General features: G+C 40.4%; 1 protein-coding gene across 2 annotated transcripts in view; it reads left to right on the forward strand.

Moving 5' to 3' along the window:
• Window positions 1–21,651, forward strand: part of PTAC3 (plastid transcriptionally active 3) — a 110,459-nt gene that overhangs the window by 32,033 nt on the left and 56,775 nt on the right. For both annotated transcript variants that reach the window (XM_010265699.3, XM_010265700.2), the window contains exon 6: window positions 17,782–17,859. In XM_010265699.3, the coding sequence (XP_010264001.1) occupies window positions 17,782–17,859 (78 nt within the window). The remainder of the gene's footprint in view (window positions 1–17,781; window positions 17,860–21,651) is intronic.

The raw sequence follows: 21,651 nt of genomic DNA on the forward strand, positions 1-21,651 counted from the left end.
TTTACCTAATAAAACAAAAAAACAAAGAGAAGGTCATAAAAGTCCAATTTTGTTTTTCTCCTTTTGATATCATGTAAAATTACAAACAAGGTTCAAAATATCAGTATCACGTATTGTATTGGGAAGCTTGTCAAGGTGTCACCTAGGTGACTAGGTGCCCTTGGCTAGGCGCCTTGCCCAAATGTCTCGACTTTTAGCAACTAGGCACCTGCCTAGGTGACAAAAATGACAAGGTGGGTGCCTTTTATAATATCATTTATATTGCTGTAACACTAATGTATGTGTAGAGAACACTGATGTGGGCCCCACAGCTGTGGTCCCACTCTGTCCGTAGGGTAGAATGTGCCCTAGTCATCCTAGGGTTAGCTGATGGTCAATCTGTTATTCCAATTGTTATTTATATTTCAGTTTTATATTGTTTTATGTGTTATGTAAATACCAAGGGCAGGTTTGTCCTTTCATGTAACTAGCATAACCTATAAATACTAAATATTAGTGGCGGCGGCAGAACATTCAGATTCTGTCCTTCCTTTCAATTCTTGTGTTCTACTGCTCTCTCTCTACTCTTTCTCCTCTCTCCTCTATACTTTTTTCTCCTTTTTCGAACCTGAAATCTATTAGGGTTCAAGGCTGATAGCAGTCTTGAACATCTACTTGGTATCAGAGCAAGGTTAGGGTTTCTCATGTGAATCTAGTAGCCGACCACATGAGAATCCCCTAGGGCTGGAAGTTGAGAAAGTGGAGTTCGTGGACTAATTCTTGGAGATCGCCAGAGGGTTTAGCAGCTGTTGAAGACTTGTCACGGTTGCAGAGTGTTGGTGATCAGGAAGAATCAGAGAAGACTAGGGTTCGGGTAACCTTGGAAGGCAGCGAACAGTTTTTTCTTGTAAGTTATCTATTTTCTAAGAGAAGTACTATCAGAGAGGATAGGTTGGACCTATTTGGAAAGGGCAGCCGAACCATTCTAGGGTTTTCTCCCTTCTATTCTCTAGGGTTTTACAGCAAACCCTACTGTTGGGCCGAACTGCCTTAGGGTTCTTTTCTCCTACTCTAGGGTTTGAAAGTGATCTTGCGGCAAGCCCTAATGTTAGATTGAACCTTGCGATTTACCTGGAGCAGTCCTCAAGTTTTTGTTAGCATTGATCAGCTTTTAGGGATTCATATTAACCCTACTGCAAGTATATCTGTACGGTACTGATTGGAATGTGCAATTGAAATGTTTTCTTTAAGGACTGATTAGAACCCTAATTCTGCCAAGCATATCAGACCTGCTTCTAAGCTGATTTTTCAGATCCTTTTGGAGTTTTCGAACTCTCTCAAGGGGTGAGAACTGTACGGACTGCTGCTGTTCTGTTTGCTAGTTGGTTTCAGATTAGATTTATACCTGTTTTGTGCACATACACTGTGAATACAGATTGGTGTTACACTGTTTTTGATTGTGATTGGTAGTCCAAGTGCTGTTTTTGAGACTTGACCGAGATGGAGTTTAAAAATCAAGCAGAAGGCAGTTTTGGGAACAACAATTATGGTAGTGTTTCTGAGACAGGTGGTCATATTACAACCATAAAGTTTGATGGATCAAACTATTTGGAATGGGCTCAATCAACCGTGATGGCTATTGGGGGAAGAGGTAAATTAGGGTACCTCTTGGGAGATGTGAAAGAACCCCCCAAGGGAGACCCTACGTATACCAAGTGGATCCAAGAAAACTACTTGGTTATGACATGGCTGTGTAATTCTATGTAGCCTCATATTATCCGAAATTACTTGTGGGCAAAGACAGCTAAGGAGATATGGTATGTTATGAAAGAAACTTATTCCCAACCCCTTAATGTTGCCAGAGCATATGAGTTAAAATGTGAAGTGAAAAACCTTAAACAAGGAGAGAAACCGATTTCAGTATACTTCTCTACCTTGCAGTCTTTGTGGCGTGAGATTGACCACTTAGAGACTCTTGAGTGGGAGAGTCCCAAAGATGCACAAATATATAGAAAGCAGGTCGAGACAAACCGGGTATTTGAGTTTCTGGCGGGCCTAAATTCAGAGTATGATATTGTGCGGCAACAAATTTTGACTAGAGATAGTGTGACTCTCTCTCAGGCATACTTCTTAGTACATAGTGAAGAGACCAGAAGGAAAGTTATGATGCAACCTCAGCCTCTCACACCAGCCTTTGTAGTTGTCAAACCCAAATTAGGGGGTGATTCAGAGTAGGACCGGAGGAAGGAAGACAAAAAGGATGTGGTATGTGAACATTGTAAGAAACCCAAACATACAAAAGAAACATGTTGGAAACTGCATCCTCACTTGGTTCTGGCAAAGTTGAGAAGCAAGAAGGGCAATGCTCATGTAGCCATGAACACTGATTCAACATCCTCATCTGGCACAAGAGGAACACCTTTAGAGACCTTAGCTGCAGTTCGGGCTGCCCTAATACAGTTAGAAAAGGAAGTTGGAAGTTCAGCTCAGCCACCGCAGTCACCATCAGCTCCTGCCACATCTGCCTTCGCACATTCAGGTACTTGAGCTTCAGCCTACCATGCTTCAGCTCCAGGTACTACTGAACCTTGTTGGGTAATAGATTCAGGTGCATCCGATCACATGACTAGCTTGCCTTCACTGTTTACCACTTACCATTTGTCTTCGGGTAGGGATAAAGTATCTATTGCTGATGGCTCCCTGGTCCCTATTTCTGGGAAGGGTGACATCAAGTTATCATATACTATCTCCCTGTCATCTGTTTTGCACGTTCCTAAGCTTGATACTAATCTTCTTTCAGTTAGTAGTATTACCAAGCATATGAACTGCTCAGTAACCTTCTTCCCTGACTGATGTGTTTTTCAGGACTTGGAGACGAAGAAGGTGATTGGGATTGGCCGTGAGGCGAATGGGATCTATCTGCTCGGGGAGAGGTCTCGTCAAGAAGAGTAAGTAGAGAAGATGTCTTTTGTTTCTCAGAGTGTAAAGCATAACCGATTGGGTCATTTGTTCTTTCGGTCTCTAAAGAGTCTGTTTCCTACTTTATTTGAGTCTAGTGAGTTGTCTCAGTTGCAGTGTGAAAGTTGTGAGTTTGCTAAACATTGTAGAGAGTCTTATTTATTGAGTAATAAAAGGAGTAATAATTCTTTTGATATTGTGCATATTGATGTTTGGAGCCCTATCACATCCCTTCCATGGGTGGGTACAAATATTTCTTGTTATTTGTTGATGACCATACCCGTTTTTCTTGGATTTATCTCATGCGTTCACGAGATGAGGTTCCTGCCCTGACCCAAAACTTTCACCAAATGATCCTAACCCAATTTGATGCCAAGATCAAAGTTCTTAGATCCGATAACGCAAAGGAATACTTTGCTAAACCATTGGCATCTTACCTTCTTAACATGGGGTTATACACCAGAGCTCTTGCCCTCGTACACCTCAGCAGAATGGAATTGCAGAAAGGAAGAATAGGCACATCTTGGAGGTGGCTAGAAGTCTTATGTTTACCTCCAATGTCCCTATTCGCTTCTGGGGTGATGCTATCCTCACGGCGGTATATCTTATTAATCGGGTTCCTTCCCGGGTCCTTGATATGAGATCTCCTTTTTCCCTTCTTTACCCAAGTGAGGAGTTGTTTTCTATTCCCCTTAAAACATTCGGTTGTACCTGCTTTGTGCAGCTTCTCGGACCCCATCACTCCAAGTTCGAACCCAGGGCCTCCAAATGCATTTTCCTTGGTTATGCACAAACTCAAAAGGGTTATTGCTGCTATGATCCTGTCTCAGGGAGGAAGTTTGTCTCCATGGATGTCACTTTCTTTGAGGAGACACCCTATTATCCTCGGGTTTCTCCTCAGGGGGAGAGCAGTGAGAGTGGGGGTTTGGGTCATTTTCTTCAGGGGGAGAGCAGTGAGAGTGGGGGTTTGAGTCCTTTTCTTCAGGGGGAGAGCAGTGAGAGTGGGGCAGTTCCTTTACCTATTCCATTGGGCGATGAGAGCTGCAATGGTGAGGGTGGTCAGAGGGATCAGGAGTTGAGGGTCTATCATAGGCGATGTAGGCAGGTTGATCCCGGTCATCAGCAGTCCATGCCAACTCCAATCTTATTTGCAGCTCCAAGTCCAGGTATTACAGTCCCAGGGCCCACAGAGACTTCCTTTATTGTTGCCATTTCACCTCCTGCAGATGACCTTGACCTTCCGATTGCCATCCGTAAAGGGAAACGACATTGTACCACATCTACAGCCCACTGTATTTCCCAGTTTTTATCCTATGGTCGCCTATCTCCTACCTACAGGTCCTACCTTAGTTCCGTTGCCAATGTCCCTATTCCAAGAACAGTGCAAGAAGCCCTATCCATCCCGGAATGGAAAGATGCAATGCAGGCTGAGATGGATGTCCTCTTGAAAAATAACACCTGGGAGCTAGTTGATCTGCCCAAAGGAAAGAAACCAGTTGGCTGCAGATGGGTATTTACCGTGAAGCACAATGCAGATGGATCCATTGAGAGGTATACCCAAACTTATGGTATAGATTACTTGGAGACCTTTGCCCTGGTAGCCAAGATGACCACCATTTGAGTCATATTATCCCTTGCAGCAAGTCACACTTGCCCTTTATACCAAATGGACATGAAAAATGCTTTTTTGAATGGAGACCTGCAGGAAGAGGTTTACATGCGTTTGCCTCCTGGATTCTATGATGCTGAAATAGGTAAGAAGGTCTGCCGGCTCAACAAGGCTTTGTATGGTTTGAAGCAGTCACCTAGGGCTTGGTTACGTACAGGCCCAGTCAGATCATACTCTATTCATCAAGAGGGTAGAGTCCTCATTGACACTACTTACAGTATATGTTGATGATATTGTGGTGACAGGGAATGATAGCCATGAGGTTGAGTTCCTTAAACAGCTCCTTCATCAAGAATTTGAGGTGAAAGACCTTGGTGTACTTCGGTATTTTTTGGGTATTGAGGTTGCTAGATCCAAACATGGGATCTTTATCTCTTAGAGGAAATATGTCCTAGATCTGCTAGCAGAAATTGGAAAGTTAGGTGTCAAGCCTGCGGATACACCCATTGAACAGAACCACCGGATTAGTGCAGAGAGTGGGGAGCCTCTTGAAGACAAGGTTATGTTCCAGCGATTGGTAGGAAAGCTCCTATATCTCTGTCTCACTCGGCCAGATATTACTTATGCTGTTAGTGTTGTCAGCCAGTACATGCATTCTCTTAGAACTACACATCTTCTTGCGGCAGAAAGGATATTAGCATACTTGAAGAGATGCCCGAGTAGGGGTATACTGTTCAAGAACAATAACCACATGAAGGTGGAGGTCTATACGGATGCCGATTGGGCTAGGAGTGTTGATGACAGAAGGTTTACCTCAGGATATTGTGCTCTTATGGGAGGTAATCTTGTCTCTTGGAGAAGTAAGAAACAAAGTGTTGTCTCCCGATCTAGTGCTGAAGCAGAATACAGGTCAATGGCTAACGGAGTGGCTGAAATCCTATGGCTGAGATCTCTACTTGAGGAGTTGGGTATTGAGTATGAGAAGCCTCTGATGCTGTATTGTGATAATCAAGCAGCTATTAATATAGCACATAATCCAGTGCAGCATGACAGAACCAAACACATTGAAGTTGACCAACATTTTGTACGAGAGAGGGTCTCATCTCAAGAAGTTTGCCTCCCTTACATCACATCCAGTATGCAACTAGCAGATATCCTCACTAAAGCCGTATCAAGAAAGAAGCTAGAGGCAAATCTATCCAAGTTGGGAATGATAAACATTTATTCCCAACTTGAGGGGGAGTGTAGAGAACACTGATGTGGGCCCCACAGCTGTGGTCCTACTCTATCCGTAGGGTAGAATGTGCCCTAGTCATCCTAGGGTTAGCTGATGGTCAATCTGTTATTCCAGTTGTTATTTATATTTCAGTTTTATATTGTTTTATGTGTTATGTAAATACGAAGGGCAGATTTGTCCTTTCATGTAACTAGCATAACCTATAAATACTAAATAGAAGTGGCAGCGACAGAACATTCAGATTCTGTCCTTCCTTTCAATTCTTGTGTTCTACTGCTCTCTCTCTACTCTTTCTCCTCTCTCCTCTATACTTTTTTCTCCTTTTTCGAACCTGAAATCTATTAGGGTTCAAGGTTGATAGCAGTCTTGAACATCTACTATGTCTTAATACATTTTATTATATGCTATATATATCATTTATACTTTGTTTTTGTTGAGAATGTGCATTTGGCTTAGGGGTATTGTTATCTTTTTCTGTTATTTGTATTTTGGGTGCCCTATAGGGACATAATTGTAATTTCTAACTTAGTATATAATGAAATGTTGTGGGTGTGAACAATAACACACCCTATTCTCTCTCATAACTTTTCTTCTTCTTCTTCTTCTTCCTACACTCGACAACTTGTATCAGAGCGGGAAGAAATCTTTGACTAGGTTTCTCTGTCAACTCCTGAACTCAAGAAGACCTACTGACGTCAGACCACCGCTGAATGATGTCAGCATTCTGCACAGGTACCGGCGACAACCCTTGAATATGATCTTCTTTGGTGTGCTCTGATTTTAGGGTTATTTTGGTATGGTTCTTTCTTATCTTCATCTGATGTGTCTGATTTTTCCCTGATTTTACAATCAGAAATTACAGAAAAATACTGGTTCGATGTTTGGATTTTTTCCTCCTTGTCTGAATTTGATGCATTCTTGAAACTTGTTGGTTTTGGTTTATTTGGCATCCCTAGAGGCATGGGAAGTGGTTCCACATTTTTTGTGACCTCTAATCTTTCTTCGGGAGGTCTTTTTTCCTTCATATATTGCCGTTAGTTCAGTTTTGGGCCTCCCATTGGACTCCAACCAAGTGTTTTCCATCTTTTATGGGTCTTGTTTGTGTAGGTTGGTTTTTGGAGTGCTATAGAACTGTTAAAAGGCCTACCCAATTCAAATGGATGTGCCTAAGGAGTTACAAACTGTTGTCGGAATACTTCTGGGTAATGTCGATGTCTCTAGTGGTATGATAACCATTGTAAAACTTGATGGAACCAACTTCCTAGAGTGGGCTCAATCAGCCACGCTTATTATCGGAGGTAGGGGTAATCTAGGATTTATTACTGGTAGAGAGGGGAAGCCAAAAGCTGATGACCCCAAACTTGCTAGATAGGAACAGGATAATTCTTTGGTTATGTCATAGATGGTGTGTTCAATGCAGCCACATATTGCCCACAATTACATGTTCCTCTTCACTGCCAAGGATATTTGGGATTGTGTTACAACCACATACTCTCAGGCAAAAATACAGCTCGAGTCTACCAACTTCGAAGAGTAGCTTGTAATATGCGTTAGGGGGAGAGGACTATAGCCATGTATGTCTCTTATTTGCAATCTCTATGGGAAGAAATGGACCATTTGGAGAACTTGGAATGGAAGAACCCTGAGGACGATGAGTAGTATCAAAAGTATGTTGAAAAGAATCAAGTGTTTGACTCCTTGGTTGGATTGAATTGTGAGTATGATTTTACTTGACAACATATTTTGAGAGCAGATATTGTTTCCCTTGCTACTGCATATTCCTTAGTGCAGGGAGAGGAGAGTAGAAGGGTGATGCAGACCTCAGTGATGGATCATTTTGCCTACATGTCTTCAAGGTCCATGCTGAGTACAAACAAACATGGTACTAATGAAAAGCATGATGACGTGGTACGTGATTATTGCAAGAGGCCGAGCATATGAAGGACAAGTGTTGGAAATTGAATCCACATTTGAAGCCTGACAAGTTTAAAACAACAAAGGGTAATGCTCATCTTGCTACTGTTGGAGTTGATTGCCCTCCTAATGTACAGGGTCCCACACATGATTCCACTGATGTGATGGAAGCTCAGGATTTTATTGACTTAGCTTGAGAAGCCTGGGCCCTCTGCCTCTACTGGTTCTAGTAATCCTTCCAGTGCTTTTGCGAAAACAGGTACTGCACTTGCTTGTCAATCTTCTCCTACTAGCTCCTAGATTGTGGACTTTGGAGCTAGTGCGCATATGACTGGTATGCCTTCCCACTTCACCTCTTATAAGTTGGCTCCAAGGGAAGGAAAAATCACTATAGTTGATGCATCTCAGACCCCTATCTCTGGTTTGGGGGAAGTTAAGCTTACTCGTGATCATTTTCCCAATTGTACAAGAATTTTTTATCTGTTAGCACTCTTATCAAATCCCATAATTGTTCAATGACTTTTTCCTTTCTCATTGTGTTTTTCAGGACCTGAGAACGGGGAGGACGATTGGAACTGGACATGAATCTGATGGAGTTTACCTTTTTGATCAAACCTATGAGCAAGGATTACTGTGCCGAACGGAGTCATGTCAAGATGAAAATTTGAGTCTTTTGAAGTTGTGGCATTGCTGCCTCAGTCATGTGTCTTTTAAGTCTATTAAGTTTTTGTTTCCAAACTTATGTCAGTCTAGGTCTAGTTTGGGTATGCAATGTGAAGTCTATCATCTCTCAAAACAATATAGAACTATATATCCTGCAAGTAATAGGAGTGGTGTTGCTTTCTACTTGATACGCACTGATGTTGGGGCCCATACTCTATTCCATGTATGGGCGGCTATAAATATTTTATACTGTTCATTGATGATTACTCTAGATATACTTGGCCATACTTGATGAAGAGTAGAGATGAGGTTCCTTCCATTGTTCAAAACTTCTTCAAGATGGTGGAAACACAATTTAAAAGGCACATTAAGATAATAAGGTCTAACAATGGTAAGGAGTATTTTGAAAAGCATTTGTGATTATTCCTTGAAGGAAATGGTGTAGCAGAGAGAAAAAACAAACATGTTGAGGTGGCTAGAGGCTTACTCTTCTTGATAAATGTACCAACTCGATTCTGGGGAGATGCAGTTGAAGCAGTAATGTATCTTATTAATAGACTTCCTTCACGATCCCTTTCTCTTCAATCCCCTCATTAACTTTTGTTTCCTAAGGATCCTATTTTCAGTATGCCTTGTTGTAGTTGCTTTGTTCATGGCATGAGTCCTCGCCTTAAACTTGACCCTAAGTCTATCAAATGCATATTTTTGGGCTACTTTCCAGTCCAAAAGGGGTACAAGTGCTTTGATCCCCACACTAGCTGAAGGTATGTATCTAAGGATGTTACATTCCTTGTGTCTACTCCATATTTTCAGTCTACTCGTCATTTTCTTCAAGGGGAGAGTGTTTGTGAAAATCAGACTCCTTTTTGTTTTCCTGTTCCTACCTCTATGGACATTCCTAGTTCATCTTCCTCTTGTAGTAACAGTGTTCTTGCTCCTCCTCCTCCTCTCCCTGTTTCTCTCCACCGATCCTGGCAACAATGGTTTATAAGGTGCAGAAGGAAGGATACTCCTGAGGTTGAATGTCCACAACAATCTAATCACCCGGTTCTAGGTAACTTTGAAAGCAACCCTGAACTTCCTTCTCCTACTATTATTGAGCATGATGTCTCACAATTTGACCTTGACCTTCCCATTGTAGTTAGAAAACGAAAAAGGAGACGCACTGCCTACCCCATCACTAACTATGTTTTCTTATGATGCTCTCTCACCTTCCTATCATGCCTATGTTACTGCTATCTCCTCTGTTTCTGTCTCTCATAATGTTTCAAATGTAGTGTAGTCATCTCAGTGGAAGGATGCTATGAACTAAGAGATAGAGGCTCTCTTAAAAAACCACACTTGGGAACTTGTTCCTCTTCTTGAAGGCAAAGTCCTAGTAGGCTACAAGTGGGTGTATACCATTAAACATCGGGTTGATGGATCAATTGAAAGATACAAAGCTAGGTTGGTGGCAAAAGGATACACCCAAACATATGGGATTGACTATCAAGAGACCTTTGCTCCTATAGGCAAAATGAACTCTATCCGAGTCATTATGTCTCTTGTTGCTCATTATTCATGGCCTCTATATCAAATGGATGTGAGGAATGCCTTTCTAATTGCAGATCTTCAAGAGGAGGTATATATGGATTTACCACCAGGTATGATCTTACCTAATAGTGAGGGGAAGGTTTGTCATCTAAGAAAATCTCTTTATGGTCTTAAACAGTCCCCTAGAGCTTGGTTTGATAGATTCAGGAAGGCTATTCTTAGAATTGGGTTTACAGAATCACAAGCGGACTATACTTTGTTTATAAGAAGGGTTAATGGCCTAGTAACCTTGTTGATAGTGTATGTGGATGATATTGTTGTCATTGGAGATGATCACTTTGGGATAAACCAACTAAAGTCATCATTGCTTCTGAATTTGAAATCAAAGATCTTGGGAATCTCAAATGTTTTCTTGGAATCAAAGTGGCAAGGTCAAAGGGAGGGATATTCATTTCACAGAGGAAATATGTCCTTGATCTCCTTCATGAGGTTGGAAAACTGGGGTGTAAGCCAATTGAAACTCCTATTGACCCCAATCGTAAACTGAGTGTTGATGATGGAGATATTCTTCCAGACAAGGATGTCTACTAGAGGTGTTGGTTGGCTTCTTTACTTGTGCCTGACTTGACCTGATATATTCTATGTTCTTAGCATGGCGAGTAAGTATATGCACAACCCTAGAACTTCACATTTGCAGGCTGTCTAGGTAAAGGAATGTTATACTCTAACTAGGTACATCTCAAGGCCGAGGCTTATATTGATGCTGATTGGGTAGGTTCTATAGATGATAATAGATCCACCTGCGGTTACTACACCTTGGTAGGAGGTAATGTTGTGTCTTGGAAAAGCAAAAAGCAATTTGTTGTTGCCCGATCTAGTGCTGAAGCCGAATGTAGAGCTATGGCTCATGGTGTATCAGAGATTGGAATCCAAGCTGAAACCCCAATGATCCTACATTATGATAATCAAGCTGCCATAAACATTGCTCATAACTTTGTTCAAAATGATTAGACAAAGCATAATGAAGTTGATAGACACTTCATTAGAGAAAAGATAGCCAATGGAGAAATATGTGTGCTTGTTGTTAGGTCAGAGAACCAACTTGCTTATTACCTCACTAAGGGTCTCAACAAGCCAAAACTTGATAGAAACTTTAGCAAGCTGGGCATGATAGATATCTATGCTCATCTTGAGGGGGGAGTGTTGAGAATGTGCATTTGGCTTAAGGGTATTGTTGTATTTTTCTGTTTTTTGTATTTTGGGTGCCCTTATAGGGACGAACATAACTGTAATTTCTGACTTCGTATATAATGAAATGTTTTGGGTGTGAATACTAACACATCCTATTCTCTTCCTACACTCGACAACTGTTTTAATGTTTTACTATTGAAATTTAAAAGATCAAAGTGTTTTGAGGAGAGAAAAAGAAAGAAAGAAAAAAAGAAAGAGGAAAGAAAGAATAGAATTATAATGAGGTTCTTTTTTTTTTTCTATTCTATTTCTCTAATTAAATAAAACAGAAACTCCATCCTTATTTTTTCTATTTTAGTTTGCATCTTGAATATTTATCATATAAAGTTAATAATCTTCTTTAGCTGCTAATTGATATGAACTTGCTCTATTAAATACTTATTATAGTAGTATTTTTTTTGAAAATAATGAATATATATATATATATATATATATATATATATATATATAAGTTTTTTATCTTTTAGATGTGATGATTAGCCACATTTTTAGAGGAAATTTAATGTTCTTAATAAAGAGAATTGCTGTTTTCTTTTTCACTTAATATACATGCTGAATGGTATATAAAACTAGAGAATCAACCAAAAATTAGTTTTTTTACATTATAAAATTTTTATTGCCTAGGGGACTAGGCTCCCTAGTGTCAGCCAAAATCTCCTAGATGCCTTGAAAACTATTTGTGATATGCTTTGGATACGCGTGGATACATTGGAAAGATATGAATATCCTTGGATGCATTAGGGGAACTCTTATAAATCCCATAAATACATCAATAACACGAAATCTAAGGTTCAAATAATTATGAGTAAAGTGTATTTACATAATAAATGTGCACATTAATAGTTTATATGAAGAGATGCATTACAATCAACAATAGCAAGTAACAAAAAGGTCCCCAGCCAGACAGTTCGCCTCCAACAAAGCAAATGGATGGAAAAAATGATGCTCTAACATTCGTTTCTGTGTCCAGTCCGAGGTTGGAGATGGCAGAGGCAATCCCCATGGCAGCGATAGCAACACTGGAAGCCCTTGCCGAGAATTCAGATCAGATTTTACTTGTAGGTCAGAGACATGCTCTTTCTGTAGTTGTGGGGTGGGAAGAGAGAGAAGGCAGTGGGTTGGGGTTGGCGAAGGGAATCAGAGAGGGATTTGAGGTCAAAGGGAAGGAGGGAGATAAGGGGAAAGGTCTGGAGGCTACTTCGGCATGGGTAACTTCAAAACTTTTGGGTTTGGGGAATATCTTGGGTGTCTCTATTGCAGGGCTCGAAGAGGAAAAAATATTGAAAAAAGATGGCTGGAGGAAAAAGGAAAAATAAATGCAAAAAAGGGAGGAAAAGGACAGAAGAAAAGTATGGAGATAATGAGGCTTTCGTGGGGTCTAAATGAGAAGGCCGGGAAAGGAGAGGGTACTTCAGGGGGGGGGAGAAGCAGTAACTTCAGGGGATTGGTGGGTTTCTCTTCTCAGTTTATGGATTTAAAAATTCTTTCATGGAATGTGAGGGGTTTAGGGTCAGGTAGGAGGATGGTGGTGTGTGACCTTCTGGAAAGATGGAAGTTGGATGTGATTTTTCTCCAAGAAACAAAACTGGACTCAGTGGAGGCTGGAATAGTGAGGTGCACTTGCGGACAAGGTCAGGTAAGGTGGGTGAGTAAGGCAGCAAGGGGTAGTGCAGGGGGTCTGTTAATCATGCGGGACAGATCAAAGTGTAACTGATTTCTTCCTATGAAGGGAATTTTTCAGTGTCAGTTATTCTGGAGTTGGAAGGGGGTTTTCAAGGCCAATTTACTAATGTATATGGCATTACTGATTACTCAGATGCTAGAGGTATGAACTCCATTCCTTGGGTGATAGGTGGGGATTTCAATGTGGTGAGATTTTTGGAAGAAAGAAATGGGGGAACTAGGAGAACCAATTTAATGAGAATATTTACAGAGTTTTCGAATCAGTTTGAGTTGATGACCTACCTCTTCTCGGGGCTCAATTCACTTGGACAAATAACGAAGAATCCCCAGTCTTAGTTAAGTTAGACAGGTTTCTGATTTCTCTAGGTTTGGAAGACAACTTTCAACATATAAAACAGGCAGCTCTCCCACGCCCAGTCTCAGACCACTCCCCCATCCAGCTGGTGTGTGGTTCACAAGGGACTAGAAAATGCCCTTTTAAGATGGAAATTGCCTGGTTTGGAGAAGGGCTGGTCCCCCTACTGTCAGAATCACAATTTGAGGGTTCAAGTTCTTTTATCCTGGCAAAAAAGATTATTCAAATGAAGGACTTTTTGAAAACTTGGAGGTTCGAGTATCAAGGGAAGTCAGAGTCAGAAAAAGAGTTGCTTAGAGGTAATTAAAAATTGGATACAGCTGAAGAAAATGGTCCTTTATCTGAAGAGGAGAGAAGAAGACTCTTAGCAAATTTGTCCCTAGATAAATTAGCCTATAAGGATGAAGTGAAGTGGAGGCAAAGATCCAAAGTTAAGTGGATGAAAGTGGGAGACAGAAATTCTAGTTTTTTTCCGCAAAATGGCCAATGAGAGGAAAAGGTTGAACCATTTTGAGAGGTTAGAGCAAGGAGGTCAGATAGGAGAGAGCTGGACAGAAATGAAAAACATTGTCATAAATTATTTTTCAGCTGGATTTGGAAAAGGCTTATGATCATGTTAACTGGAAATGCTTGGATTTCGTCTTGGAAAGGATGAATTTTGGTCAGAAATGGAGAAGTTGGATCAAGGTTTGTGTTACCTCTCCAAAATTTTCAGTTCTACTGAACGACCAATCAGCTGGCTTCTTCAAGAGTTCAAGGGGCTTATTGGCAAGGGGGTCCTTTGTCCCCCTCTCCTCTTCATTTGTATGATGGAAATTTTAGGGGAAGAAGGGCTCTGGAAAGGTTTTGAATCAAGCCAGGGGGGGGGGAGCCGGTTCACTTGCTGCAGTTTGCTGATGACACCCTCTACTTCATTGATGCTGAAATGGAGCAATTGGAAGTCCTTCTAGGGGTGCTGATTTGGTTGGAAGTGGTGTTGGGGCTGAAAGTTAATTGGTCAAAAAGCAGCTTAATACCAGTTGGAAGGGTAGAAAATTTAGAAGCTCTTGTTGATGTGCTGGCTTGCCAGGTTGGCTCTTTGCCTGTTAAGTATCTTGGACTTCCATTGGGAGCCAAGTGCACCTCCTCTCTAGTGTGGGACCCTGTGGTGGATTGGCTAGAAAGGAAACTGCCCTCCTGGAAATCTAAATACCTTTCCTTGGGAGGTTGAATCACTCTCATCAAGAGTTCCCTTCCAAACTTACCTTCTTATTTTCTCTCCCTTTCCCCAATCCCATCCAAAGTGGTGCAAAGAATTGAGATGTTACAGAGAGACTTCTTATGGAGAGGTTGGGAGGAGAAGAAAATACATTTAGTCAATTGGACCAGGTGTGTGTGCCAAAAGAAAAAGGAGGGCTGGGGATTAGAAAGTTGAAAATCTTCAACAAGGCCCTTTCGGGGAAATGGGTTTGGAGATTTGAGAAAGAAATGGAAAGTTGGTGCCTTGGTAGAGGAGTTTAATAGCAGCAAAATATGGTACTGATAGAGGTGATTGGACAACTGCTTCAAATCTCCCCACTTCGGGGTGTTCCCTTTGGAAGAAAATCATGGAGGTTGCCCTACTTTTCAACAAAGGCTTGTCTCTTAGGCTGGGGTCCGGTCACAAGCATAAACTAATGGGCCTTGGGCCCAATAACACTAACTAATGATTCAGCAGTTTTTTATGATTTTCTTGTTTATAATCATTAGTTAGTGTTATTGGGCCCAATGCCTATTAGTTTATGTTGTTTTTTTGAAGCTGTTTCTATGTTATGAACAGTAGCCGCCCCATTAAGGGCATTTTAGTCTTTGTACTCAGTCTCTTTTATGAGTATATAAGATAATGAGTGGGGTGGCCAGATCATTATTGGCTTCTCGCCATCTCTTCTTCTCTTCCTCTTCTCTTCTCACTAAGATCTCTCTTTCTCACTGCTATCGAATCAGATTATTGTTTTTTCATTTTTACCAACACAAACCAATGACAGAAAAAGAAGGAACCATGATGATGAGAACAAACAGATCTAAACTATAGAAGAGAAGACTAGAAAACAGGTAGATACCAAATGAGACAGAAGGGTAACAAGAACAAAACAGAACTATAACTGAAAAGGAAAATATAGATGATCAAAACACATAAAAGGACTTAACAAATAGATCTGTAGTCATCATCATTGCCATCTTCATCACCTCATCAGGCTATCTGCTCTGATACCCATATTGTCATGTGTGATATGAGAGAAGAGACTGAAACAAAAAGAAAGACAGGTGTGAGAAGAGAAGACAGGGCAGCGAACCAAACCAAATCTATTTCTCTGAAATGAGAGAGATGCTGTATATTAACAATAGAAATATCCAAATTATAAAGCAGTCCTAATGAGGTTGATATTACATTAAAATCCCTGATTATAATTTTTCTTCCCAAATTATCCATTTCTTCATACATAATATAGTTTTAACACTCCAACATAGTCTATTTCAACATCTACCAAAAAAAGAGAAGATAAAAAAAAGAAAACCATATCCATTGGCTAAAACTATCCAAAAATTGGAATTGCATTCTTTCAAAAATCAACTCTGATGACTGAAATGAGTCTTTTTAGATGAATGAAGATCCATTAAAGACAAAGAATAGTAGGGCTTTCATTAGGGGTGAGCATAATTCGGTTAAAACCGAAATTTCGGTTTCGGTTTAAATGGTTCGGCTTAATCGGTTTTTCGGTCGGGTTCGGTTTATTTTTTTTTGGTTTTCGGTTTTGGTTATCAAACTTCATAAATCTGTTAACCGAAAAAACCGATTTAATATTATAATTTATAATTTAATTTTATATTGATATTTAATAAATTAAGAATCATGACAAAGTTAAGCTGCAAAACGTGTATACAAGAAAGTGAAAAAAAGTGAAAAATTGACGTGCGGGCGTATAAGAGTTAGAGAGAGACTTAGAGAGTCAGAGACTAAAGAGTCTAAAGTGTCTTGCTGTCTCGGGACTCTCGTCTTCCTCTTCCACTCTTCCCGTTCCAGTTTTCCAGACCAGAGTCGAGAATCCCGTCTCTTCGACTACTGCAGCTGCCGGATGTCACCGATTAACCCAACACCAACAGGAAACACCGAACATGAAGTACGAACGGCGTTGACTCGTTGCCAAGTGCCCTGGCTTCCGATTGCCGCTGCTGGGCTGCATCTTCCTCAGTTCGTCTCTTTGATTGCCGCGGCTGCCGGATGTCAGTTCAGTTCGTCTCTTCGACTGTCGCGGTTGCCGGACGTCACCGGCTCACCTAGCACCAGCAGTAACACCGAACACGAAGTCATGAACGCCGTTGACTCGTTGCCGAGTGCCGCGGCTGCCGACTGCCGCTGCTGCTGCATCTTCCTCAGTTCAGCTCCTCCATGCTCTGGTCATCTTCTTCTTCTTCCTGCGCTCTAGGCTCCAAACACGAATGGCGTTGAATCGTTGCCGAGTGCCGTTGGCCACCTGCATCTTCCTGCGTTGTGTTGCATTTTCAGATTAAATAATTTCAGTTTTAACCGAAATAACCGAAAAAAAAATTCGGTCGGTTTATTCGGTTTTCACGTATTTCGGTTTCGGTTCGGTCTTTCATATAGTTAAATTGGTTTTTAAAATTTTGGTTTTTTGGTTCGGTTTTAAACCGAAAAAACCGAATGCTCACCCCTAGCTTTCATAGTTACACTTTCCAAGTGCAAGCGGTAATTTGCCTTCTTAGGGCTTGGATGAATGTGATACCTGCAATGTTTTTTTGATGGATAATGTTACCTGCAGTGTTGTATCTTGTATCATGTTTCCCCTATTTGGTTCTATGTCAGTATCCATGTTTGTGTATTAAAACCCTGAGGACAAATATCTAACCTCCCTGATGATATGCCAATGAAACCATTGACATACTTTCTCATTTTTCATCCAAGCTGTTACAATTTGGGATTGTTTTTCCACTGCAATGTTGTTGTAGCCCATAATAGCCTAACTCAACCTCAAGTCTTGTAAGAGATAAAAGCATGACTCTTGTGGAATTCCCATCACCTATTTGGTCTTGAGTAAACAAATTGGACTTAACCCTCCCAGTTCCTAAAAGCTCCTGTAATACCAGATCTATATCGTTTCTCCAAACAGCAGCCGTTGAAGTCAATTAGTTTCTAATCAAGATGTATTTTAATGTGGTTTCTTTTTTTGAAGATCAACTAATTCAAAATGATTTTAAAAGTATAAACTCTTAACTAAAATAAAACTCTAACTTTTTATATTTAATAAATGTCACACATGGTGGGTCCACTCCCTAATTGGTATCTTCTATATATTGTAGTTGTAGATTTCCTGAGTTTTCTTTGCAAAATTGCATGGATGTGGTCATTTAGCATTAAGAATCTTATTTACAATCTTTTCAATTACTAGTTCAATTAATTACAAGAAAAAATCTGTCTGAATTCTACAGTTATTTTACACTGCAAACTATTTATCTTTTCAATTACTAGTTCAATTAATTACAAGAAAAATCTGTGTGAATTCTATGGTTCTTTTACATTGCAGACTATTTACCTTTTTGTTAGGGTTTGGCTATGATGTGCAGGGTCCAAGATGTGGCTGAGTTACTTGGCATGATGGTTGAAGATCATAAACGTTTGCAACCAAATGTGAAAACTTATGTGTGAGCATCGATCATCCCTTTAGAAGAAACTAATATATACTGAGCTCCAAGATACCTTTTCCTCATTGCAATTTGATCGTTGACTGAGTGCTTGTTTTACCTGATTTTTCTGAAGAAAACAGATTTGATTTTGGGGATAGGCTGTGGGATATCATTGAATGGAGCATTGTTCAATCTTCGTAATTACTTGGTGTTGCTAATTTTTTTGAAAGATTAATTTTATTAATAATTGAGAGGAAAACATATACAGCATTACAAAAAGCAGAAAGCATAGGTTTTCCTTCACTAGGCACTAGGTGTTATAACAAGGCCCAGAAAAGTTGCAGCCTGTAAACCCCCTGTTTTGCTAAAGAGTCAGTCATCCCATTTGCAGACCTTCTGATCCATGTGAAAGAAGCATTGGGTTCCCTTGCTAGGTTTTCAATCTCTCAAGGAGTGTCTATATATCTAAGGAGCATTACCCCTATTGTTAGACCAAGAGATCACCAGTTTTGAGTCCCCTTCAATCTGCAAAATGTTAAAAGCTGTTTGTTTGGCAAGTTTTAGTCCCTGTGGAAGTGCTAGTAGCTCAGCCTTTATTGAGTTGCCTACCCCTATAGGTCCTGAATACAATCTACCATTTTACTTGTTGAGACTCTAAACACACCACCAATGCTTGCCAATCCCAGGTTTCCTATAGAGCTATTGGCTTCCTATAGAGCTCCCATCAAAATTCAGCTTTAATTTGTTAGGAGCCTGGGGCTTCCATTCCTTCCCTATCTCTTCTTTCTTGTTAGAGGAATACGCCACTTCCTTCAAGCCCGCAATATATCAACTACCGAGAAACTTTGGAACAGCTCAAGTGTTTTTACTTAATATGCTACTCTCATCTTTATAGATTTCACCAGTTCTTCCATGGTTCTGCACTTTTCATTGAAGATTCTTGCATTCCTCTCCTCCCATATAGTCCACACCACAGCTGCCCTAACTGATTTTGACATTGTTCTTCCCCTTTTTGTTGGCTGTCTTAGAAAGTTTGAGTTGAAGAGGCTCACCACATCATGAGGAGTGTTCCACCTGCAACCAAAGAGAGAGCGAAAAGATTCTCAAACAAAGAGCACAACAGGGCAATGGATCAATAAGTGGGGTAGGAATTCACCATTTGTATAACAAAGATGGCACATATGAAGGGAGAAGCACTTATTTGGCCTTCTCTTTTGAAGCATATCGCAGGTGTTTACCTTTTCAAGGAAAACCTCCCAACATAGTAGTGTTTTAAAAATCGCAAGGGTCAATTTGCGCCTGAGGCGCAAGGCGAGGCACACACCTTTTTGAAGCAAGGCACAAAAATACAAAAAATGCTAACAAAATAAAAAATGTCAGAAAATTAAAAAAAATGCAAAAAAATATTAAGCATAATATTAATAAAAATATAAACTTAAATTTTAAAATAAATGTTTTAAAAAACCTATTATCTAAATTTAAATACATAAACATAACATGTAAAGCGTATTCAAATGAAAATTCAAAAATAAAATAAAACATATAAAGCATTTTCAAGCATGTAAAAGCCATAATCTCTTCTTTTCCTCAATTGCATTACATCAAGTAGCTAATGTGATTCTACGAATCGCCATTGTACCACACACCTCAAGGCAAGCCCAAACAAGTTCATGTTAGCGGCTTAAATTCTTAATTCTCACATAAAAAATAATGATTATATAACTTTAATTGCCTTTTAAGAAGATATTCTATTAGAATGAATGAATGAAGAACATTAGAAAATAGGGGGTTCTCGGAACTCTAGTGAAAAGGTGCACGCCTGGGCTGAGGTGCACACCTAGGCACACCAGGCATGCATCTAGGACCTAGGTGAGGTGCATACCCTAAAATGTGCCACATGTCTTTTGAATCACTGCAACATAGAGCTTGAATTTTGGGTGGGATGGGCTTTCTCCAAATCTCTTTCACCTGGAAATCCACTCCCCTCACAGGGGTTTGCACAAGGGTGTGAAAGAAAGATGAACAGGAAAAGATGCCATCAGAAGAGGTAGACCAAACTCTAGTGTCCTCCATAGAATGAACCAGGAAAGCAGATTTGAGTTTGTCTAACAACCGGATTAGGCTCTCACACTCATTATCCCTCAATCCTCTCTTGAAACCCAAGTCCCAACTCAAACTAGAATGATTTAAGGTGAAAAAATTTGATATAGGTGGTAGCTTATAACTAGAAACTGAATAAAATTTAGGGTAAAGGAGTAGAAAGGAGTATCACCCAACCAGAGATCTTTCCCCCAAAAAAAACCTAGAATCACAACCCAAAGGTGACAAAATTTGAGGGTGATTGAAGGGTTTAAGGAGTTTGTGAAAGATGCAAGTAATGAAGGCAAACAAAATAGCTTGAAAGAGTTTCTCTCAGAAACTGGAAGGTTTGTAGTAGAGTGTAAGAGTAAGAGAAACACCAAAGGCTTCTTCATTTCTTTGACAGAATTTTTTGGCAAGGGTAGGAAGCAGATGGTCTGCTTCTCAGAGGGAAGGAAAAGTCAGGGCTGGATGGCAGTTAATGGAGTATTATGTGAACTGCTGCAACGGTTGGGTGCTAAAAGAGAAGTAAAAGAAAGAAGGAAGAAAAACAGTTCTACTAGCCTGGAGAGCAATAATAAGCAAGAGACTCTCATAGTGACAGCTGGGGCAGGTAAACACAGAATGGGAGTAAACATACAGAGAGGAGATTGGGAAAGTAAACTGATAGTTAAAGCTTCAGGTCACATTTTAGATTGGAGGAAAGTTGCAGAAGTGTTAACAGCATGCTTGAAATTGAAAAATACATTTATTTTAACACCATTTGAGAAAGAAAAGGCTTTGCTGGATTTGCTTGAGAATGGAGTAGAAGTTGAGGCTCTCAATATGCAAGCTGAACTTGGGAACCTCACATTATCAAGATGGTGTCTGGGGTCAAACTCCAAGGATCTCTTTGTTGAAAATGGAGTGCTGGTGCCTCTTTTAGGCCTTCCCTTTCACTTGTGGAAGCAAGAAATTGTCTTTTTTTTTTGATAAATTGTTGAAGCCATTGCTTTGATGTGTGGAGGATCAGTAAGAGGTGTTTTTTGGGGAGACCTCTTTTCAGTTCTCATTCTATTGAATGGAGTAAAACCTGAGGAGATTCCTCGGGAGATAGAGGTGCGAGTTGAAGGAAAATTTTATTCAGTATGGCTGGCTTCTTCCATTGAATCTGTGCTTTGGAAAGAGGCTCATAGGGAAGGAGATGAGAAGGTTGAAGAAGAAGAATTGTGTGGCAATAAAGGATTGGGTGGTTCAAACAAGAATAGCTCTTTCACTGAAATGGATAAACAAGTGCTGGAGAAACAAAAAGGTAGTTTTTAGGAGAAGGGTCTTATGCGTGTAGAAGCAGTAAACAATCTGGGGGGTGACAGGTCCTTTGCACAAGTGGTAACAGACACGATATGCTTTTTTTAAACAAGGAGAAGGGGTTGGTTCAGGGAGGAAACGAACCCAGGCCTAGCAAAACGGCCTTGGGCTGAATGTGCGTGACTTTTTTAAAAGTCACGTGAAGCCACAACCTTATAAACAAGGGTCGAGTGTTAGTAAAGGCTCAGTGGGCTTTGGGCGCTTTAAAGAAGGCCCTAAGATCTAAGGGGCGGAGGCTGTACCTGGGCCGCAAAAATCAAGCCCATCTAAGGCGGGTAAGACAGGTAGCCTAGTCCAGGGGCCCAACCCAAAAGTTTTTAACTTAAAACGGCATGTGACCAACCATGTGCCTTCGATAGATGGTAATTACCATCTATCTTCTTC

This window comes from Nelumbo nucifera, chromosome 3 (assembly GCF_055504915.1).
Source record: "Nelumbo nucifera cultivar China Antique chromosome 3, China Antique-T2T, whole genome shotgun sequence".
Taxonomy (NCBI): Eukaryota; Viridiplantae; Streptophyta; class Magnoliopsida; order Proteales; family Nelumbonaceae; genus Nelumbo; species Nelumbo nucifera.